At 46.9% G+C, this 24,459-nt stretch overlaps 1 protein-coding gene across 1 annotated transcript in view; it reads left to right on the forward strand.

The window, feature by feature from the left end:
- Positions 1 to 24,459, forward strand: part of CUX2 (cut-like homeobox 2) — a 349,283-nt gene that overhangs the window by 50,498 nt on the left and 274,326 nt on the right. The window contains exons 3-4 of the mRNA XM_011997935.1: positions 529 to 760; positions 2,793 to 3,000. Coding sequence (XP_011853325.1) covers positions 529 to 760; positions 2,793 to 3,000 — 440 coding nt within the window. The remainder of the gene's footprint in view (positions 1 to 528; positions 761 to 2,792; positions 3,001 to 24,459) is intronic.

The following is a 24,459-nucleotide window of genomic DNA, read 5'->3' on the forward strand; positions in this document are numbered from 1 at the left end:
CCTTGCCAACGCCTCAGACAGAGCCCAGCACCCCCAAAAGTTCTGCACTGGGCATCCTGCCTTATGCTTCTGATGGGAGCTCTGCTCCAGATACACCCAGGAAGGTGACATGAGACCCTCAAATGAGTGTGTGTCACCTAAGACCACCAGGTGTGGCCTTGGAGTGAAAATCCACGTTGTTCTGGGCTCAGGTACTCAGATGCCTATCTTGGGGTGATGAACCCCATCTTCCTGTTCAGTTTTGGGGAGTGTTTTGGGAAATGACACATTGCTCACCTGCTTGTCCCCAAGCCCTCCGTCTCCAGAGAGCAGCGCGGGGAGTGGGAGGAAGCAGAGGAGCCAGGGTCGGTCTCTTTGGCTTTATGTATTAGCAACAAACTAATATGAGAGTTTAGAGCAAGGCACCAGCAGCAGAGGGAGCCTAAAATGATGTTAATCGCAGCAGCAATAATTAATACATATTCATGTGCCTACCCTGGGCCAGATCTGGGGAGCTCCTAGATAACTAAAATAGGCTTCCTCTCTCAGGGGGGGTCACCGAGGTGAGAAGACCACCCGTGACTGCACAAGATGACATTTTCCCACAGCAGCGAGTCCTGCTCGGCAAGCGAGGCACTCAGAGTCAGGAGCCAGGGAGGATCTGCAAAGAGACTGCAGCGAGCAGGCAGGGGATCGGGGTGGCTATTTTGTACCTGGGGGACAGCACTGGGCACCCAGAACAGCGTGGGCATTGGCACAGAGAACCCGTGCTCCGGGGCATGTGAGTCATTTTGCTGGGATAGAAGTGAGCTTGGAGTGGTCGGTGGGTGTCGGATCAGACAAGGCCCTGAGGCCACTGCATGGAGTTTGGACTTTTCCCCAAGGCTCAGAGTAAGGATTTGGGGTGTTTAATTCTAAAAGCTACAGGAAGCCATTGAAGGGCATAAGCTGGGGACAGCAGTGACAGGATCCACTTACCTTTTGCAAAGAAGTCTCAGGCCACCATGGAGAGGAGGGTTGTGGGGGTAAGAACAGAGTCGGGGGCTGGGCGCAGTGGCTTACGCCTGTAATACCAACACTTGGGAGGCCTTGGCAAGTGGATCACTTGAGGTCAGGAGTTCGAGACTAGGCTGGACAACATGGCAAAACCCCGTCTCTACTAAAAATATAAAAACTAGTGGGGCGTGGTGGCGCATGCCTGTAATCCCAGCTGCTCTGGAGGCTGAGGCAGGCAAATCACTTGAACCTGGGAGGTGGAGGTTACAGTGAGCCAAAATCATGCCACCACACTCCAGCCTGGGTGACAGAGTGAGACTTCATCTCAAAAAAAAAAAAAAAAAAAAACTGAGTGGGAGAGACAGGGAGGAGCTGCAGTCATCGACCTTGGCACCAGGACTTCCCGGGTGTAGGCCAGCAAGGGACCTTTCAAAGTAGATTTGTATCTCTGGAGGGAGGCCACCGAGGCTGCTGTGAGCTGCCTTGCCGGCATTTCTCCTTTCCATCCCATATCTTGATGCTCGGGGACTGCGGAGGCCCAGTTGACAATATGGTGACATGTTAACGTGGGGAATGGCCAGAGGGGACCTATGCCCCCAGCCCCACAGCAGCTCGGACAGGAGCAGGGAGCTGATGTCACCTGCCTCTCTCTAGCAGGGACTCACTTTGGTCTCCTGTTTCCCTTTCTCTTTGTGAGTTCAGAGGAGGAAGACAGTAAGCCACGCTGGAGGGACTTGGCCTCGGCTGGCACAAGCTGGGTATTCATTTATTCACGCAGTTAGCAGCCGCCCGTGGGGCTCACGCCTGGTGCAGGGGAAAGGGGGAGCACCGCAGACTGCCTTCTCCCCTCGGGGAGTCCCCAGACAGGGATGGCCAGAAGTGCAGCACATAGAACCAGCCTGAGAAGAGCTGTCCCTGAGTAGGAGCCAGGAGGCCTCTGGAGTGAGGATAGGTGCTCAATATAGCCTGGAAGGCCAAGGAAGCCTCCTGGAGGAGGCCGCATACATCATATGCTCAGTGAAGGCAGGAACTGGGTTGCCCCGTTCAACACAGGATCCCAAATGCTCAGCAGTGTGGAAGGAAGTGACTTGGAAGCTCAGGCCTGAAGGGCGACTAGGTCCGGCCCCAGCAGAGGTGGAGGAAATGGCCTGGCCAAAGGCTCGGAGGTGGGCTTTGTGCAAATCAGTGTTCAGAGTGCCTGGGACCTCCAGTAGATCAGGGCGTGGCAAGCGCTGAGGCTGGAGGCCAGAGGCAGTGCTGCATTTTGGGGTCTAGGCCTCTGAGCTCATAAAAATAGCTCGCGGCTTTCTTCAACCGTTATGTGGTTTCTCTTCTTCCTTCATTCCTTGCCAACCCCGGAAAGCCAGGTTGGGTCACTGCTGGGAGGTATGAGGTGAGACTCGGGTTTGCAGGCAGGTCAAGTTGTGGGGAAGTGGGGGTGGCCCCCTATTTGTTGGGGGCAGACCTGCCATTTGAAAACCACCTTCCTCATGTGTAGCTCTCACATGGGAGAACAGGATTGGACCTGCAGGGATCCTGGCTAGGGTGAGACAGAGTCTCAGGGGAAGTTGGGGGATGTCTCTGCCAGATTTGGGGCTCCCAGTGTCTCTGATCACCTATCGAGTTTATCGGACGCCAAAACTGGGACCCGCACGGATGGTGTAAAATCAGACCCAGGCAGCCTGGTCAGTGCCCATCATGCAGAGTGACCCTCTGTCCCCTCCATGCCCAGCGAGGCCGATGGGCAGCTAGGAGGCGAGGTACCGTCTGGCTCGATCGAGAGCCAAAGAGGTAATGCTAATGTCTTTTAAAATTAGAATGAAAATGTTTATTGCAGAGCAGAACCTGCGTCAGCTCAGAGTCCTGTGGGAAGGGAACGGCTTTATCACAGCCTTTCGCTTTTATTTTTGCACATTCGCTTTTTATTTGCCGGTGGTGCTGCTGACGGGCCCTCAGAGCAGGGCTGTGTCTGGACACTTCTGGGAGCCTTGGACGGCTCCGGAGAGGAGGCAGGAGCTGCCCAGGGTGAGTGTGAGGACCCGCGGAGGGTTGAGAGGACTTGGGGGATGTGAGAGCAGGAGCCTGTGACTGTGTGTATGTGTGTGTGTGTGTCCTTGTGTCTGTGTGTGTCCTTGTGCCCCTTTGTGTGTCCAGCCCGATGTAAGCGTGGCCTGTGTGGCTCTCCATGTGTCTTTCTGTGTGTGTGTGGTGGCTGTGAGAGCCGTCCATGCGTGAGATTGAGTGTGGATCTCTGCCTATCTCTGTGTGTGCACTCATGAGTTGTGTGTGGGTCTGTGTGTCTTCGGAGGTGGCCATGGGTGTGGCTGGGTGTGGGTCTTGGCCCTCTGTGTCTTCTGTTTGTGTGGATGTGTGTATCTTAAGGAGACACGTGGGTGTGTGACTGGTGGGTCTGTGTGGGCGCAGACACCCATGTGTGCAAGTCAGAGGGGTATGTGTGTGTGTGTAAGCATGAGTGTACACGCACAAGTGTGTGAATTGTATGCATTTGAACATGTGAGCTTGCATGGAGGAGGGTGTCACGCGGCAGAGTGAGTTGTGTGCATGTATTTTGCATGTGTGTGCTACATATGAGAGCGTGTGAACTGAGCCCACGTTGCACAGGAGGGTGTGAGCAGTGCTCATGTGCTGGACACCTGTGTGAGTATGTATGTGAACACATGTTGCATGTGTTGCATGTGAGCACATGTGTGGGGCACTTCTATCTTTCTTGGGGGACCCCCCAACAGAGCCCTCCCTAGGCAGTACAGCCTGCCACCAAGGAGGTCACTGTAGACTCCCAGCCTCTTGCCTCAGCCCCAGCTCCAGTCAGAGCCTGGAAAACCCTCCCCAGTCCCTCTGAGGGCTGTGGCCGTTTTTAACCCACCCTTTTCCAACCAAGATGGTTTTGTCAAGAATTGCCTTCTGTAGCTTGGGCTATAAAAACAATGGGTGTTTTGTTTTTGGAAGGGGTGTTGCTTTCTAAATATCAAAGGATTCTGTGACACGAATGCGCTTTTTCAAGGTGCACTCACCCCTCGTGATGAGGACCCCTGGGTGACAGTGGGTCAGTCTGGCCTGGGGCGGGGGGCTGGTGCCCCAGGATTGGTTTCTGGGATGCACCTTCCAGGAAGGCTGCCCCGAGCTGGTTGGTAAGGGACTCTGGCCACAGCCCTGGAGATTGTCAGGGTCCCCCAGATGGCCACACCACAGCAGCCCTGCACCCTGCCGCCTGCAGGGTGTGACCCCCTACAGCCGCTTCTCCAGGCTAGAAAACCCATGCCTTGCAGGGAACCTGGTGGCTTTCGGGCTTCTCCACAAAGCCACAGAGCCGGAGGAACCTCCTTTTGATCTCTATCCCTGTCCGGTTCACTGTCCCTTCACTGGGATTTGTCATGTTGTGGTATCGCCCTCTGCAGATCTGGGTGGCTGGGTGGGTGAGTGGGTAGGGGGAGTCACATCTTACAAAATAGAAACCAGGTACTCTGCAGAATAAAAGATGGTCGTGCCAGTGCCAATGCGTATCTGGAGCCTGGCTTCGAATGCTGTGTGGCCTCGGGCATGTTGCTGAGCTTCGCTGAGCTTTAGTCTTCCCACCTGTAAAATGAGAGTCATAACAGTGCCAGGCTCAGGGCTGTCTCTTACTTGTTCCCTTGGGGTCTTTCTGGAACATGGCAGACTTCCGTGGCTCAGATTGATTCAGTGTGTCCTAGCTATGTGTGATATCAGGCAGGTCACTTTATCTGTGCCTCAGTTTCCTTACCTGCAAAATCGGGCTAAATACAGTACTGACTACCTGGGGATGTTGTGAGAGTTAAATCTCTTACTTTACATAAAAGGTTATAGTAAGTACTATAGAGCAGGAGCTATTATTGTTATTTCTGGAACGCCTGAACTCAGATTAAAACATCCCATCGGCACAGAATATCCTCTTTTTTTAAAATCACACGATGTGTAACCCACTCTTTCTGCAGCCTTGCCCACTGCGTGCTGCTGTCAGGCAGCTGCTGTGTGCCAGGCATCTGGCTGGGCATGCCCGAGGCATCGTGGTGTGGGTTATGGGGTGGGTGTCCTGCGTGGGTGGGCCGCGCCAAATGCTGTTCCTGTCTGTCCTCCAGCGCTCTGGCGAGGCAGGCAGGGACTCAGGTTAAATCGCCCTGGGCAGCAGCCAGGGGTGGGAGCCAGCCGGCAAGGAAGCCACCTGGCAGCTGTCCCTCTGAGGGCGGATCTAGCAAGCTCAGGCTTGTGGTGGCTGTGGGCACCCGAGACTGTTTTGTGCACTTGTCCAAAGCCGACTGACATCTGAGCATTGGTGGCAGACAGCTGAGAGGAGAGTGGCATGAGATTTCTCTTGAGCCTGGCACCACACTGTGCCCTAAGCCCACCCCACCTTAAACCATTAATCACGGACCTTAAATCATTAAACCTTAAATCACGGACATGTTGATGATGAAATACCCAGGCTCGCTCAGTGAGGCCCTCTGCCTGGGCCAGGCCGTGTGCTGAACCAGCTTGCATGTATGATCTCATCTAGTCTTCGTAGAAACCCCTTAAAGTAAATCCTTATTCCTATTTTATGGGGAGAAAGCTGAGGCTTGGAAACATTTTGGAGTCTTCCAAATCTGTGTAGAAGTCCTAGTTCTTACAGTTGCTGAGTGACCTCAGGGCAGCTCCTTAACCTCTCTGAGCCTCTGTTTACCCACTTGGTAGCAGGCAGCAAAGGTTCAGTGAGACAGTGTAGCTAAAACATTTAGCTTGGCAGTTTGCATAGTAAGTGATCCAAAAAAAAAAAAGGCTGTTATTGTTATTACTATTGTTACTATTTTATCTTTTTGCAAGGTGATATTCCTTGCCAGTTTAACGGGGATACCAACAAGATTTGAAGTGGATGCCTTGATGTCTACAGAAAGGGGTTTTTTTTTTAAGGAGAAAACCCTTTATTTTTATTATTATTAGCAACAGATAAGTTTGTAAGTTTCCTGCCTAGAGGGGACACTCCTCTTACCTTGACAGTCTTATTGGATGGGGGTAAATCTTCTTCTGTTTCATGGATTTTTGCCTCTGGACCCAGACCTCACTCATTTGGATGCTTTGAGCAAAAGGTCTGGTGTATAGTAGATGCTCAATCAATGCTTGTTTGATGGGTGGACGAGCGGTGTACCATGCTCACTGTGGCTAACAGGTGATTGGGTTCGGGAACGACCTGGCAGTTTCCCATGAACAGGGCACCTGATGGAAGCATCATCCCTTTGCAGAGTTGTTCCTGGGTGCTGGGAACATCCCTTGGAGTCAGTCACTTAACTGTGAGTGTGATGGCCAGAGATAAAGGAGCTGGCAGGAAACTGAGGTGCTATCTCTCAACTCGAAGACCAGGGAATGGGTTAGAGGCAGTGAATATGACCTTGACAGACAGGCGTACATCAACTGGGAGGGAAACTTCATTCATTCATTCATGCATTCATTCATTCATTCATTCATTCTATGAACATTTCTGTGCTCAGTGCTGGGATGCAAGGAGATTCTCTGTTGGGGCCAAGTGAAAGAAGAGAACTGGTTGATGCATGAATCTCAAATAGACTTTTCAGAGACTTTGTCACACTTGGGGATGATTTGGGGCCACTGTCTACTATAACAGGCAGGACTCTTAAGGTTCTATCTGAGAGAAACTTATTTGGAGTCCACTTAAACAAAAGAAGATTTTTATTGGCTCATGTGATCTGAAAGGGTAAGGTGTCTCGCTTCAGGCATGACTGTATCCAGCTGCTCAAATGATGTTATCTCATCCTACTCAGATCCTGGCTCAGCTTTTCCCCTGTATGGGTGGGCTTTGTTCTGAGCCAGGATTCTCCCCGGGTAGCTCTGTTTCACCACCTTGGCAACTCCCAGGGAAAGAAAGCAGCTCTTTCCTAGGCTTTAGCAAATGTCCCGGGATTCCTCCTGATTAGACCAACTTGGATCCATGCATTTGCCCGAGCTGTTCTGACCACCTGGAATGTCTGTCTTCTACCTAACCCTAACCTATTTGTGCTTTGAGTCCTGCCTAAGTGCCACGGCTACTATTAAGTGCCTCTTCTCTTTCTGTATTGTTGTCTGCATTTTCTCTCTCGGGGCACAAACATCTTTTTTATGTCTTCTAATTCCAGCATGTCCTGGCTGCACCATGTTCACATTAGGTAGACTAGGGTCTTTCATAGGCCAGAGCTTCCTTTTTCTGCCTTTCTTTCTTCCCCCCTTACATAGTATAAAAAACAGTATCCATGTCAAATGCATGCATGGATTTGGGGCGTTAAGGATTTAATCAAGAAGCCAAATCTCAGGATGCCTCATGGGAGGTTTGTGGGCTAACAAAGTCCAAAGAGAAGCCCAGGAATTATCTTCTGAACCCCATCATTTGCAGAGGGTTTCAAAGCCTTGGGCAGTCATTCTGGCCAGGTGGGGAGGTGGGAAAAGGGGAAGAGCCTGATTCAGAAGCCAGGCTTCCCTGGTTCCAATCCCAGCTCTTCCCCCTTCTGGCTGTGTGACACAGGGCAAGTTGCTTTACCTCTCTGTGGCTCTGGTTCCTCATCTATAAAATGAGATTATTCACACAATATGTTGAAGGAAAGGACCTGGCACGCAATGTGGACTGCTGGCCATTATCTTTATTGCTGGGTTGTTCTCAGAGCTGCCAGGCCAGAAGAGGGGTTATAAAGTCCGTTCCTGGTTACCAGAGGAGGTAACAGCAGCCCTTTGAGCTTCAGAGACAACTTGCAAATTCATGGAACTCCAAGAGTCACATTGGCCCCACCTGGTGACCTTGACTCCTTTCGGGACCACCGGGGCTTGCAGCCCGCTGTGGCCCTCAGAGAATGTGCATGCTTCTTTTGAAGAAAGGACAGGGGCAGGGAGGGGACCCCATGGCTCCCATATTGGATGAATGGGGCGTGAGTCTTGGTGGTTCTACCTGAAACACTCTGTTTCCCCCAGCCAGGTTTCCCCAGCTGCGCCTTGTAACCTGTTCTCCTCTAACGAGCGGTCCTTGGCTGATCTGTCCAGGGACCCGGGCTCATCGCTATCCCCAGACTTGTCTCAGGGGCCACATTGAGGATCAGGGCCCTGCTCTGGGGAGCGCCACTGCCTCATTCCCTGGGCCGGTGTGTGACCTTCACTGGTGCAAAGATGTATGGCCTGGCTCTCCCCAGGCAGTCTTATTTATCTCTGCCTCTTCAGAAATATTTGGGGGTGATTAAAAGGAAATATTCTTTTAACAGTAATGAAATGGGGTTTGGGGGTTTTGGAATGATCAGCCGTGGCCTCGGGGGCCTGATGCTGGTTGATTTGATCACTGAGTTGATAGGCAATGGCTATTGATTTTCCGCCTCCTCCCAGGAAGGGGCTGACGGAAGAGGTGACTCAGCAAAGGGGAGATGTTTTGAAATTCAGGAGAGTGCTAGTGTGGGAAGCTGGAAAGCTCTGTGTGTGCGCGCGCGTGAGTGTGCGTGTGTGCGTGTGCGCGTGTGTGTGCGCGCGTGTGTGCACGCGTGCGTGCGAGTGTGTGTGTGCGTGCGTGTGTGAGTGTGCATGCGTGTGTTCTCCCTGCCTCTCCAGGGCCTATACCGCACACCCCATGGGAGATGGGGACTGTAGATTGCTTTCTCTCCAGCTGCCTTTCCCAGGAGTATCAGGAGAAGAGCTGGGACTTTGGAGCCACAAAGACCTGGGTTTGAAGCCTGCATCTGTCACTTCCCAGCTAAGTGGTAACCTTGTGCAAGTGGCTTCACCTCTCTGTGACTCAGTTTCCTCATCAGTAAACTGGGTGAACAGTAATACCTGCTGCATGGCTGTTCAGAGCATTAATTGAGAATTTCTCTAATGGCAATTCATGGCAGCTCCAATTTCACTGATGATATTAATAATGAGTCTTTTTTTTTTTTTTTTTTTTTTGAGACAGGGTCCCTCTCTGTTGCCCAGGCTGGAGTGCAGTGGCATGATCATAGCTCACCGCAGCCTTGACCTCCTGGGCTTCAGTGATACTCCCATCTCACTCAGCCTTTTGAGTAGCTGAGACTACAGGCATGTGCCACCACACCGGCTAATATTTTTATTTTTAGTAGACATGGGGTCTTGCTGGGTAGCCCAGGCTGGTCTCGAACTCATGGGCTCAAGCGATCCTCCCACCTCAGCCTCTCAGGTAGCTGGAACTGTAGGCAGGTACCACCATGCCTGGCTAATTTTGTGTAAGGGTTTTGCCATGTTGCCCAGGCTGGTCTCAAACTCCTGGACTTAAACAATCCATCCACCTTGGCCTCACAAAGTGCTGGGATTACAGGCATGACTGCAGCTGGAACTACAGGCAGGTGTCACCATGCCCAACCCCAGCTAATATTTTTATTTTTTGGTAGAGGTGGGGTCTTGCTATGTTGCCCAGGGTGGTCTCAAACTCCTGGACTTAAGCAATTCACCCACCTTGGCCTCCCAAAGTGCTGGGATTACAGGCATGAGCCACTGCACCCAGTCCTGGCTAATATTTTTATTTTTAGTGGAGATGGGGTCTTGCTATGTTGCCCAGGCTGGTCTCAAACTCTTGGGCTCAAGTAATCCTCTCACCTCAGCCCCAGAATGTTGAATTACAGGCGTGCACCTCCACACCTGGCCTAATAATGAGTCTTAATTGCTGGTAGAAATAAGAAAAGGTACCAGGTGGGTGCCAAGGAAGGGGTGATAGATTTTGACTGAGGCAATCCTGGAAGACTTCCGAGAGAAGGGCCTTGAATGATGATACTTCCAACAACATGTGACAGAAAGGAGTGGGGCAGAAAACACATTTCTGTTTCAGGAATTCATAGGTACAAAGGCAGGGAGGCACAGAATCTCTGGTGAGATGGAAGAACAGATGCTGCCCATTATGGCTGGGAGAGGAAAGAGGGACAGGGACAACCTGGGAACAGGGAGAGGCAAGAATGTAGTGGAAGAAAAGTGTTGGGCTTTGTGCAGTCAGCAGCTCAGTTGATAGGGCTGCTGGACAGGCTGTGTGCAGGCAAGGCCCACATGGTGGCAAGATTGTTGCATTTGAAATTCAGAAGCAATGATAACACACAATGCCACCTTCCATTGGCTGGACAGTGTGTGCCAGGCATTGCGTTAACTTATACCATCTCATTGAGACCTGTATCCCCATTTTACAGGTGAGGAAACTGAGGCTCTTTATAATATCTACAGGTGTACCCAAATGTACAGTTTTTGGTGACAGTGGGCCATGTCCCTTTGAATCACACCCAAGGTCTGCCAAGACTCCCCGGTGGCCTTCCTGCTCTGTGGCTAAACCCACAGGCCCCTCACACAGCCTGCCCACCTGGTATGCACCTGGAGTCCTTGAGCTCCTGTAAGTTTCTCCTTTGCAGGAACTTTTTTGACATCTGACTGGGGCACATCCATTCTTTTCTTCAGGATTTCCTGCCTAATCTAATCAGGCAAAGATGTCATGTACATGTCACTTATAATTCTTTTCTCCATGTTCCCAGCTAAGTTCTTCTGTTGCCTCAGGGAGTTCCGGGAGCTGCAGGTTTCACCTGGGGAGGGCCCAGTGCTGCAGTTCCCACCGTGTTTATTCTGTTCTTGCTGGCTCTGGGAAGTTGGGAGTATTGGGACATGTGCCCTGGCAGGCAGGATGCCCGTCCTCTAGACGAGGGAGCAGAGGGTGCAGAGAATGGAGAGGTCTGGGTTGGGGCTTGTAAGTTACAGTGAGAAAACAAATGCCTGAAAATTTAAAATTCAAGAGGATGAAAAGCAAATAAATGAGATAGGGCAGTTAGGGAAGACTTTGGGTGTAATTTATTTAAACTTTTTTTTAACTTTTCATTTTGAGATAATTTCAAAAAGATTGACAAAAAGTTACACAAAACAGTACAAAGAATTCCCCAGATTCCCTGAGTGCTAACATCCAGCCTAACCACAACACAATTACAAAGTCAGAAAAATTAACGTGGCTGAAACACCATTACATAATGGACTGACCTGACTCAAATTTTGCCAAGTGTCCCACTGGTGTCGTTTTTCTGGTCCAGGGTCCAGTTCTGGATCATGCATGCATGGAATTGTTATTTCCCCTTAGTCTCCCTTAATCTGAAACAGTTCTTCAGTCTTCCTTTGTCTTTCGTGACCTTGACACTTTTGATGAAACTGGCCATTTATCTTGAAGAATGTCCCTTCATTTGAAAATGCAAGGTGTTTACTTATGATTAGGTTCAGGTTGTGCATTTTGGGCTATAGGAGTGATGTTGTGTCCTTCTCCACGCATTGGATCAGGAGGCGCCACTGCTGTTAACTTTGGTCACTTGCTCAAGGTGACGACTGGCTGGATCCTCTGCTGTAAAATTATTATTTTTCCCTTTGTAACTAATAAGTACTTGTGGGGAAACATTTTGAGACAACGTAATACTCTGTCATCATTCTTTTGCCCAGTAATTTTAGCATGCATGGATGCTTCTTGCTTGAAACAATTATTGCTATGGTGTTTGCCAAATGGTGATTTTCTGTTTCCGTCATTACTTCTACATTTGTTAATTGAAGAGCTTTTTTCCTTCTTCCCCATTTATTTATCTATTCAATTTTTTATTTATATCAGTGTGGACTCAGATTCATATTTTAATCTGTTTCTGCTCTCTCTCTGCCGCCTCCATACCCACTGTCTCTACCCACTATCTTTTCTCTCTCTCCCCCCACCCTATCTCCTGTCTCTATCTCCACCCATTTCCCCCCCTTCTCTTTGCCCCACTCTCCTCCCCTTCACTTTCTCTTTCTCTCTCTTTTTTTTTTTTTCTTGCAACTTTTTTTCTTGCCGAAGAAATCAGACTGTCCTGTAGAGTTTCTGTTCATTGGGTTTGGCTGAGTGCGTCTTCATGGTGTCATTTAATGCTCTCCTCCATTCCCTGGGTCTCCTGTGAACTAGTGGTAACCCCAGAGGCTTGATCAGATGCCAGATTGACATTTTTGGCAAGACCATGTTGCAGGTGGCTACATGCTCTTCCGGCAGAGGCACATGAGGTCTGGTGGTCTCCCTTTTGGGACATGGAGATTGATTGGTGGGTACAGGAACTGTCAGCCGGTCCATCCATTGTCAAGTTCCCCATCAGTTTTTCATCTGCTGGGTTTCGTGACCACTGATAATCATTGCCTGGGTCCATGAATTCATTAGGGGTTGCTAAATGTGCTTATGTTCATTCTGTCCCTCTTTCTCTTTCTTTGCTGGGCAATTTCTCCACAGAGAAACCACCCCTCATCAATGATTTGCTTACCCTGAAGGAAAGTATGTCTACAAAAGGGAAGATAGGTACTTAAATCTTTCTCTTTATTTGCTGGTTTTCAAAATAATGAGCTGGTTCCCTAACATCCTCCAAAGGTGGCCTACGAGAGTTTTTAAAAATATCATTATAAGCCCATAGATACAAGTGTAACAGAAGTGTCTTAATCCATTTCAGTTACTGCCCTTATTTATGCTCCGATTGTCCCATCTCTGGCATGTGGGGGCCTCTGATGCCCCTGCACTCCCCCATTGACCTTGGATGACCTTCTTGCTTTCTGGGAGGACAAGTTGTTCCAAGCTCATTCCGTATGTTTCCCACCTCAGCCTTGGACTCAGGCTTTGCTCCAGGGAGCCCTGCACCAATGGTATTTAGAGACCACAGTCTGGGTGCTGAAAGAACAAATGTACAAAACATCTGTTATACAGGTTGGGGCATTTTTGGTAGTCCACAGTGGTAGAATGGTGGAGAAGGGGCAAGGCAATGGCTTTGAACTTGGATCTCATCTCTTTCCTAACCCTGTTGCAGGTTAATGACCCACTGGAAACCATTAAATTACTTCTCCAGCTTCTTCATTTAGAAAGCGAGGTGGGGGCCGGGCGCGGTGGCTCAAGCCTGTAATCCCAGCACTTTGGGAGGCCGAGACGGGCGGATCACGAGGTCAGGAGATCGAGACCATCCTGGCTAACACAGTGAAACCCCCGTCTCTACTAAAAAATACAAAAAAACTAGCCAGGCGAGGTGGCGGGCGCCTGTAGTCCCAGCTACTCGGGAGGCTGAGGCAGGAGAATGGCGTAAACCCGGGAGGCGGAGCTTGCAGTGAGCTGAGATCCGGCCACTGCACTCCAGCCTGGGTGACAGAGCGAGACTCCATCTCCAAAAAAAAAAAAAAAAAAAAAAAGAAAGCGAGATGGATTTCCCCCAATCTCTAACAACTTCTTTTTGTTTGTTGGTTTGAGATAGGGTCTCACTCTGTTGCCCAGGCTGGAGTTCAGTGGCACGATCATAGCTCACTGCATCCTCCAACTCCTAGGCTCAAGTCATCTTCCTGCCTCAACCTCCACAGTAGCTGGAACCACAGGTGCCCACCACCACACTCAACTAATTTTTTTTTTTTTTTTAAAGTAAAGAGGAGGTCTTGCTGTGTTGTCCAGGCTGGTCTCAAACTCCTAGGCTCAAGCAATCCTCCCACCTTGGCCTCCTGAAGTGCTTCATCTCCAGCTTCTTAATTATCATTGGCATTTTCTTGCGGAAGGTCTTTGAGGTCAGAGACGCCCCTAGACAACCAAGGCCACTTGTGGTCCATCCATCCCCGTTTGGATGGTACATGCTTTTGTTTTGCTACTTGACATGATACAGTCTAGCACAAGGGGCTTGTCACTGCTGTTTGCCTTTTAGCATCTTAGGGTTGCGGGGTGGCAGACAATAAGAGAGTTCACTGAGGGACCTCTTCTTCTCCCATCAAATCCAGACCAGACAAACACCATATAATATCCCTTCACCAGAGTGACTCAGATATTAATACAGGCCTCCAAGTGTTACCTCTGCTTTTATCTGAGCAGGCTGCATTCTACATTTGAGATTAAAACTCACATTTCATTTTTATATGCTGTGCTTAATCCAATAATGATTTCATGTTACAAACAGCAATAATATCTTTCAGCATAGTTAATCAGAATAGACTTAATGCTGTCACTATTTATTAACCTTTGTTGAAAAGCAAGAAGTTTCTCTCTAATCTGTGATTGTTGGTCTTGTCAGGCTCTATCAAGTGAAAAAACAGTTTTGGCATTCATTAAAACGGTGCGAATCCTGAAATGACAATTGGAGCTGGATGGTATTTGGTGCATGAAATCTTCGTTGTGTTCACCAGGATAACTGAGAAGGCTGGGGAGGCGTGAAGGGGGAACCCACACATTCAAAGGACTGAGTGTTTCATCCCCCAAGTCCATCTTGGATAAAGAAACTGTTCTTATGAATTGGAAAGTGGGGCAGAGGATGGGATGCAGGGGAGGGGAAGGGTGAGGCCTGCTGGTGCCTCTTGCCAGAGAAACATCGTTAGTTCAAGACAATGGCTTTTGGCCAGGCACAGTGGCTCACACCTGTAATCCCAGCACTTTGGGAGGCTGAGGTGGGCAGATCACCTGAGGTCAGGAGTGTAAGACCACCCTGGCCAACACAATGAAACCCATCTCTACTAAAAATACAAAAATTATCTGGGTGTGGCGGTGTGCGCCTGTAATCCCAGCTGCTCAGGAGACTGAGGCAGGAGAATCGCTTGAAGCCGGGAGGCGGAAGTTGCAGTGAGGTGAGATTGCATCACTGCACTCCAGCTTGGGTGACAGAATGAGACTCTGTCTCAAAAAAAAAGAGACAATGGCTTTGAACTTGGATCTGAGATGCCTCATCTCTTTCCCAGCCCTATCCAATGCTAATGATCTACTGGGAGTCATTTATTCACTTTTACTCCCCCCCACAACTTCCTTTTCATTTAGTAAAACAAGGTTGGGTCTCCTCGACCTCCAAGGCCCACATTAAATTGCAGTCCAGTTGAAGATGTCCATCAAAGCAAAATGGCAGCCATCAGATGTCAAACTTCTACTTTAATAGAATCCTTTGGCAGCGATCTCAATTGGTAGTCCTCAAACTTTAGCATGCATAAGAATCTCCGGGAGAGATTCCCCATTCCCAGAATTTAATAGGTCCGGGGGGACTTGAACTTCTGCGTTCCCAGGTGATGCTGGCGCTGCCTAAAGCACACCACACTCTGAGTAGCAAGGCTCTGTCAAATAACAAGAAAAGCCACCAGTACAGTTGGCCAATTGCTGGACCTTTCTGGACTTGAATTACAGAGTTTGAGCCTTGCTCATGGCACCAAGTCTCCTAAAGGGAAATTTGCCTTTAAAAAAAAATGAAAGCTTTCAACTTGCAGAAGCCTCTTGCAAGGGGAAACAGTTCTCCCCAGGGCTTCTCCTTTCTTTTTCCCTCAAAGAACCCACAGACATGTTTCTCAGGAAGTCCCTGTGGGGTCTTTACCTCCCAAAGGTGATTTGGAGAAAAATCTAATCCAGTAAAGAAGTCCTGATGCTGGGAGGCCTGGGCGAGGTACTCTGCCAGCAAAGAAAGTGGTCACTCAGGACTTGGGTGGGGGATCGAGGTCTGTGGCCAACTGATCTCTCCTCGCATAAGAAGGGTCCAGTGGCTCAGTGAGTTTTGCCCATGTCAACGGGGAGGTGAGCAGGTGCTGTTAATTATTTAGGAAGAATTAAGCAGTCTGGGTGGGTGGGTTTTATGCTCTGTTTGGTAATAAAGGTTGCTGCAGAAAGGAATTTTAAAATTCAGTATTCTCATTTGCCTCATACTGCAAAGAAGCCGAACCTGGGTTTGACTGGTGGGAGCATCTGGAATTAATGAACCAGCTTCTTACAGTGCAGAAATCAATGTTTGCTGCATTAATTGCATGATGCTGAAACCCCGCTTTTTATTTCTGACTCACAGAGCTACGGCCTAAGAAATCTCTCTTAAGCGGCGTTCTGGGGCTTTTGCTGTTTCCTTAATCTCTCTGGGCGTGGGGAAGGAATTGCTTCATCATAGAGGTGTGACACAGGCAGACGTGGGGGGAACTTTTGGACAAGCTGTGTGCTCTGGGGACCTAACGGGGAGGGCCCGGGAAGCCCACAGCAGGACTTGAGGATCTGGCTTCTCTTAGGTAGCCATGCTCTGTCCTGACTTCCATCTCCTGAGAGTTTCCAGCTTATCGAGTTCTTTAGGTTAAAATAAGCCTTATTAAGGAAGTTCATGTTTTTCAGCTGGACAAATGTCCCTTATTTCTCCTGCATTTTATATTATAACCCTTTTGGGATGTGGACACCTTGATCCGAGGCGTAACCTGGCCAGCATTTTCCTAAGTACTGGGTCATTGGATACCACTACTGTGCTCACCCCGGCTGGGTTCAGCGTCGCTGCAGACTGAGCCTCAGTGCTTGGCACTTTGGACAGAAGGTGACGCCTATCCAAGGAGATAGACATATTTGGAGGATTTGAGCCATATTTGATTTGATTTGAGTGATATTTGGAGGAAAGCATAGGAGCTTGCCAGGGAGGGAGGAAAGTAAGGGCGTCCCAGGCAGAGGGAACAGCATGAACAAAGACCCTGAGGCCTGGAGTCCTAAAGTTAATAGAGTAGGAGTAGTGAAGGGGAGCCGGGAGGGCTAGAGAGGACCAGCTGGGGAGGAGCCTAGGAAAGTGCATCAGGCCTTGACCATCTGGCTCAGAACTTGTGATTCTCTCCAGTAGATGGTGGCAAGCCTGGCAAAGTGTCTAAGCAGGGAATGAGATGACTGGTAGAGTTTTAATTTTCATACTGTAATTTTTTTTGTTTTTGTATATATTCCATGAGCTTTGACCACAATCAGAATATGGAACAGTTCCATCACCCCCCAAAATTTCCTCGTCTCTGCTCCTTTACATCCAGCCCTTCCCCCACCCCTACACCTGACAACTGCTGATGCGTTCTCTGATCACATCGCTTTGCCTTTTTCCAAATGTCATAGAAATGGGATGATGCAGTATGTGATCTTTTGAATCTAACTTCTTTAATTAATTTATTTTTCTTTTTATTTATTTATTTATTTATTTTTGAGACGGAGTCTCGCTCTGTTGCCCAGGCTGGAGTGCAATGGCCGGATCTCAGCTCACTGCAAGCTCCGCCTCCTGGGTTTACACCATTCTCCTGCCTCGGCCTTCCGAGTAGCTGGGACTACAGGCACCCGCCACCTCGCCCAGCTAGTTTTTTGTATTTTTTAGTAGAGATGGGGTTTCACCAGGTTAGCCAGGATGGTCTCCATCTCCTGACCTCGTGATCCGCCCATCTCGTCCTCCCAAAGTGCTGGGATTATAGGCTTGAGCCACCGTGCCCGGCCCATTTTTATTTTTTAAGACAGAGTCTCGCTCTGTCTCCCAGGCTGGAGTGCAGTGGCACGATCTCAGCTCACTGCAACCTCCGCCTCCCAGGTTCAAGTGATTCTCCTGCCTCAGTCTCCCGAGTAGCTGAGACTACAAGCATGTGCCACCATACCCAGCTAATTTTTGTATTTTTAGTAGAGATGGGGTTTCACCATGTTGGCCAGGATGGTCGCAAACCCCTGACCTCAAGTGTTCCGCCTACCTCAATTTCCAAAGTGCTGGGATTACAGGCGTGAGCCGCCGCTCCTGGCCTCACTTCTTTAATTTAGCATAACACATTTGAGATTCATCCACATTGTTGTATGTGTCTGTAGTTTGTTCCTTTTTATTACTGAATAGTGTTCCATTGTGTGGTCATAGCGCAGTTGATTTATTCATTCACCTGGTGAAAGATGTTCAAGTCATTTGTGGTTTCTAGCAGTTTCAAATAAAGCTGCTAAAAACATTTGCATATAGGTTCTTGTTTGACCATAGCTTTTATCTCTCTAGGATACATACCCAGGAGTGGGATTGCTGGGTCATTTGATAAGTGTATGTTTAACTTTTAAGAGATTGCCAAACTTTTTTTCTAAAGTGGCTGTACCATTTTGCATTTCTACCAGTAACATATGAGAGTTTCAGTTGCTGTACAAGCTCACCAGCATTTGATATTATCAATTTTTTTCTTTTTCAATTTTATGCATTCTAATAGGGGCATAGCAGTATCTAGTTGTGGTTTTAATTTGTATTTCCCTAATGATTAATGATGTTGAGCATCTTTTCATGTGCCTATTTGCTATCCGCGTGTCTGTTTTAGTGATGCTTCTCTTCATACGTTTTGCCCATTTTTTAGGTGGGTTGTTTGTTTTCTTGTTGTTGAATTTTGAGGATTCTTTATATATTCTGGGGATCATTTCTCTGTTAGATAGGTGATTTGGAAATATTTTCTCCCAGTGTGTGGCTTGTGTTTTCATTCTCTGAAAGTTCAGGTACAGATACTGCAGCAGTGAATGTCTCTAACTCTGCCACACTCCATACTGGCCTTCTTTCAGTTTCTTAAGAAAATCAACCACTTTCCTTCTCCAGGGACTTTTCCTAAGCTGTGCCCTCTGTCTGGAATACACCTTCTCTCATATGTGCTGTAAGAAATCTTTGCTTAGCTCCAAAGATATTCTCCTATGTTTCTTTTGGAAGTGCTGTTGTTCTAGCATTGTCTCAAATTAATGTTTGTGTATGGTGTGAGATAAGGGTTTGAGGGTCATTTTCTTTTTTCTTTATGGATATCCATTTGTTCCAGCACCATTTGCTGGAAAGATTTTATTTATCACTTTCCATTGTTTTGATTCCTTTATTCAGAAAGCAAATGAGCATCTAGGTGTGGATCTATTTCTGGGCATTTTATTCTTTTTCATTGATCAATATGTCTATCCTTATAGCATTACCACACTTTCTTGATTACTATATCTTCACGGTAAGTTCTGAAATTGGATAGATTAAGTCTTTCAGCTTCATTCTTCTGTTTCAAAGTTTCTTTGGATATTCTGTGTCCTTTTAATTTTATGTAAATTTTAGAATTGACTTTTCAATTTCTACAAGAAGCAAACAAAGCAAACCTGCTGGTATTTTGATTGACATTGCATTGAATCTGTAGATCAATTTGGAGATAATAAAATTTCTTTTTTTTTTTTTTTTTTTGAGACAGAGTCTTACTCTTTCGCCCAGGCTGGAGTGTAGTGGCGTGATCTTGGCTCACTGCAAGCTCCGCCTCCCGGGTTCATGCCGTTCTTCTGCCTCAGCTTCCCGAGTAGCTGGGACTACAGGTGCCCACCACAACACCCAGCTAATTTTTTGTGTTTTTAGTAGACACGGGGTTTCACCGTGTTAGCCAGGATGGTCTTGATCTCCTGACCTCATGATCCACCTGCCTCTGCCTCCCAAAGTGCTGGACAAAATTTCTTAATAACATTGAATCTTCCAATCTATGAACATGGTATATCTCCATTTTCTACCCCATGCTCTTCCCCTGCTTACTCTTACTTCTCTATCAGGTGCCAGTTTAAGTGTCATCTCCTCAAGGAGGTCTTTGTTGTCTCCTGACTAGATGATCCAGCTCCTGTTATACCCTCTGGTACCCCTTCTCTTTCTTCTTGGAACTAATCACAGTGCTATTAATAATTATTAGTGTGAGTATCTGTTTTGCGTTTTTCTCCCCCACTAGACCATAAGTTCCATACAGGCAGAGATCAGGTCTGCCTTGTCCACATACTAGCACACAGTAAGTTGTCAATAAAGATTTATAAGTGAATGAATAAATCCTCTCCTATTCTTTGACGTAGATCTGAGAACACTGGCTGCTGTCATTCACAGTTTGATGAATACCTTGGTGTCTGCTTGCTGATGGAGAACCCAAGCCCTAATCCCTCACGCCTTTCTTGGCCTTCTGCCTAAGGCTTAGTTCCTGCTGACTTGCATTATATGTTGAGAACACCTATTCATTTGACAGGTAGATGTGTGTAATTATGAATTTTAAAAATGAAATTGTACATCCACAGAGAATTTTTAGGTAATGATTATAATACAGAGGTTTAATTTATCTGGGGGAACGAAAGATGTTGCTTTCACAGCATCAGTCAGAGCATTAGTAAAACCAATGGTGGAATCTTGATTGAATTAGGCTATGCTTATAATTAGGAAATGCCAAGGCCTGCAAAATATTGAGAAGTGGTGAGGACAAAGTGATGCAATTAAGAGTCTCTTTTTCCCCCCTTTTGGCAGTTTAGAAGCATTGTGTTGTTAACTAATTGGTTTGTGGATGTTATTTGGACTTATAGATTTCATTCTACAATTTGATCCCAAGTCAATATATAGGCCCTGGCATTAATTAAATCCCCAGGGTGAGCATTTCTACGAAGACTTTAGGAAGAACTTTCTGAGAAGGAGTGTGATTGTTGGGACAAGTTCCCAAGGCATATTACAGAACATTGGTGATTCAGAGCAAGTTGAGAAAGAGAAGAAGCCCAAGAATGTAGAGTTCTGTGGAGGAATCTTGGAAGAGACCAGAGATAGTTACTCCGAATTGGATCTGGAGCTGGTTGATATAAACAAAACAGAAGCTCGACTGGAATTCCTTAAGGGCTTTCCTGAAGAGCAATGGGGGAAAAAAAAGTCTAACTTTATCACAACCAGAGATCATAATTTCCTCCAACAATAATAGCTTATGTTTCTACAGTGCACTATCTCATTTTAGTTGGGGAACATTCTGGTAAAGCAAGGGCACATACGTTCATTCTTATTATTCTCATACCATGGATTGTGACTGGCCTGAAGTTGCAGAGCTGGCAAGTGGCAGATTCAAATGTAGATCATTAGACAGCTAATACTGTGCTCCATTCCTTACACCTTGCCAATGAATTCATATTAATTGAAGTTTTCCTCATAGAAGCATATGATCTAGGTTGAAAAGAGGGTAAGAGTTTTTAGATGAATGTTTGTGGTTTTGGAGAATATGGTGATATTGCTAATAGTAGTCATCAATTCCACTAATCGAGCAATGTATCAGTAAGTACAGGCTACATTATGCTGCAGTAACAAAAGACCCCCAAATTTCAGTGGCTTAACATAACAAAGCAACTTGCATACTCGCATGACCCATTCATTGGCTACATGTCCATCATGTGTGGGTAGTGGACTTGGCTCATCAGTGTCTCTTTAGGGACCCAGGCTGATGGTGCAACCACCAGCTCTGATGTGCCATTCACCATGCTAGAAGTATGGAGACCTCTAAGGGTCTTGTACCTATGGTAAAATGCTCCACTCTGGAAGTGACATATCACTTACTCATTGGCCAAAACTAGCAACTTGGCCTCATTCAACCACAAAAAACCAAGAAACACAATCTTACCTTGTGCATGGGAGAGAGAAATCCAGAAATATTTGACAAAACAGCATTAATGATGACCATAAGCACTCAGTAAACAACAAGGAGTTCCTCTGACCCTACAACAGACCTCCAAGATGACACTGAGAGCTATTGATTATTGACTATTTACAACATGCCATGTACTGTTTACCTACAGAGCACTTTTAACCCCACAACAATCCTATCAGGTAGATACTTTGAGTATTTCCATTTCACAGATGAGAAGACTGAGATTCCGAGAGGTGAGGTTACTTGCCCAAGATCACACAGCTAAGGAAGTAGTAGAGCCTCTTGGCCCCAGGTATTTGAATGCAGGCCAAGCTTGGCTTCAGAACCCATATATAATAACCCCATTTACTTGATGAGAAATCTCAGGCGCAGGTAAGCAAACCAACATGCTCAAGGTCACACAGCCAGGAAGCAGCAAGCTCTAGTTCCTTTACCTTACCGTATTTCCCAGGTAAAGGCTGGGAGATCTCCTTTTGCAGTTTCCATTGGTGATGACCAGACATCCCTCCCCAACTCTTTCCTGTGCAGGTGACTCCCAACTCTTGGCCTCTGATGTGAGTTCTGTGCTAGTGCTAGTTTATACCAGCTCACTAGAGCCAAATGTTAAATTTTTAAGACTTTTGCAAACTACTTATTAAACACATATTCAAAAGTAAGTTATATAAACTTACTAGAATTTAATTATATTTCAAACCAAATACTCAAAACTCATCACTTCCTAATTATTTTACTGCATTTTACTATTATATGCTCTTTAAGGTTATTTACATCCACCAAATGTATATGGTGGAAATACGACATGTTAAAGCATGATAGAGTGCCCCTGTACATCTCTCCCTAGCTGTGTGCTCAGTGATGTCCAGTTGGTAGATTGAAATTGGCCATGATGGGCATATTTACACCCCAGAAATTGGCAAGCATTACCAGTCAGGGCTTTTTTTCCCCTGTAGATCCACTGTTAACCATTTACCAGCATACCACTGCACAAAGCCCCCTGCCTCCACCATCAAACTGTACCATTCTCCTCCACCATTTGCCTCAATCCAGGACCACCTGGCCCTCCCAGTGGAACCAGCTGGTCCCAGGTCCAGACCAGCTTCCATGAGGCTGCTGCACTGGGACAATAGTCCACACTCATCCTTGCAAACATGCTAGACTGATATTCCTCCCCCTAAGCACTAGTTAGACCCTTGGCTGCCCGTTAAAATCACCTGAGAGAGCTTAAAAAAAAAATACAGATATATAGATTTTTTTTTTTTTTTTTTTTTTTTTTAACAGGACACACCACCAGAGATTCTGATTTAATTGGTCTGGGGTGTGTCTGGTTTTTGGGATTTTTTTTTTTTAAGCTTTCCAACCAAAGTAGAGAAGTACAATTCCAAGCAAACTCAGTGTGCAAAAAACATGGGCTATCAAAGAAGAAAACATGTTAGAAAAATTGAGAAAGTTTGCCACGAGTTAAATCACCCATCTCCTAATCTGGGCTCCTATCAGATTGCAAGATGGGTGATTTAATTCACGGCAAACTTTCTCAGTTTTCCCAACAATAATCTGTGAAGAACAGCAGTGGAGGGCAAACCTTTTCTCTAGAGGGCCAGATGGTAAATATTTTTTACACTGTGGGCCATAGGGTCTCTGTTGCAGCTACTCACCTCTGCCATGGCCGTGTAAAAGTAGCCATAGACCATCTGTAACGGAAGGTGCATGGTTGTGTTCCAATAAAACTTTATTTACAAAATGGGGTGACCTGGATTTGTCTGTGAGCTGGAGTTTGCCAGTCCCCATCTATGGTGTCCCCATACATGGCAACCTGCCCAGAGATTGTTCTTAAAATCTATACACATTGGCCAAGTACAGTGGCTCACACCTGTAATCCCAACATTTTGGTAGGCTGAGGTGGGTGGATTGTTTGAGTCCGGGAATTTGAGAACAGCCTGGGCAACATAACGAGACCGCATCTTTACAAAAAAAAAAAAAAAGTTCTTTTTTTAAAAAAAAAAAAAAAAAGTTCTTTTTTTAAAAAAATAGAAAAATCTATGCACATAATTACCTTGAATATTCTCAGTGAGCCAACAGATTAGTTGGGTCTCTGGAGTGTCCCTCTGGCCCCCCAGATTCTTGAAGCAATTTTAACTGTGCTCACTCATCTGATAGGCAAAAACGTTGACTTGCATTGATGGACTGGAAGTTCTTTCAAGGGGAGGATCCTGTGAGTCTTGTTCTCTCAGTCTAGTGCCCAACCTTTGGGCCTCATGTAACATCAAAAAAATGGTTGCATGAATACATAGAAAAAATAAATAATGTTTACTATTGTTAAAAAACATTATGGACTGGGTGCAGTGGCTTGCGCCTGTAATCCCAACACTTTGGGAGGCCAAGGCAGGAGGATCAACTGAGGTCAGGAGTTCGAGACCAGCCTGGCCAACATGGCGAAACCCTGTCTCTATTAAAAATACAAAAATTAGCCAGGCCTGGTGGCATGCGCCTGTAATCCCAGCTACTCAGGAGGCTGAGGCAGGAGAATAGTTTGCACCTGGGAGGTGGAGTTTGCAGTGTATCAACACTGTGGCACTGCACTCCAGCCTGGGAGACAGAGTGAGACTCCATCTCAAAAAAAGATAATTTTTTTTTAAATGTAGAGAATTGCAAAAGGGAATAGCATGGAGAATCCCCACATTCCCATGGTCTCGCTCCATCGTGATATTGAAGTCACTCTTTTGGTTGTTTTTCTCTAAATTCTATGAGGACAGCAACTCTCTTTGTTATCCTCTATATCATTGCTATGCCCTGGTATTGTGCTCGGGGTACAATACATAGTAGGTGTTTGATAAACTTGGGTAGGATAAATGGAAGAATGAATGAATGATGAGCCGGTGCACTTAGATGTGATTTATAAGATTTCTAGGGGGATCCCTGGCTATTACTTAGAACTATATTGTGAGTCAAATCACATCTCCTTCCCCTTAAAACCACAAATAGCTGGGCTTCAGCATCTGCAGTGGACATCAGAATTCCTGAGAACATTCTGAACCGTGTTGGCTCCCAGGCCCCGCTCCTGGGAGCTGTTGGGCTGCTGAGTAGACTGACATATTGGGAAGCCTGGTAGAATCTCACAGGTGTAGGAAGATCTAGCTGCCCAGGGTAATAAAGGATGCCCTTTGTCCTCAACTCCTTTGACACCTTCTCTCTGGAGACCTGCTGAATAAGGAAGCGAGTGACCACAGGGGAGAAAAAAAAAAAAAGGCAAAAAAACCCCAACTGGTCTAATTTTAAACCCCTTCAAAGTTACCAGGCTGCTGGAGATTAGCTTAGAGAAAATATGTCGGGGTCCACTTT

Source organism: Mandrillus leucophaeus, unplaced genomic scaffold (assembly GCF_000951045.1).
Source record: "Mandrillus leucophaeus isolate KB7577 unplaced genomic scaffold, Mleu.le_1.0 Scaffold55, whole genome shotgun sequence".
Taxonomy (NCBI): Eukaryota; Metazoa; Chordata; class Mammalia; order Primates; family Cercopithecidae; genus Mandrillus; species Mandrillus leucophaeus.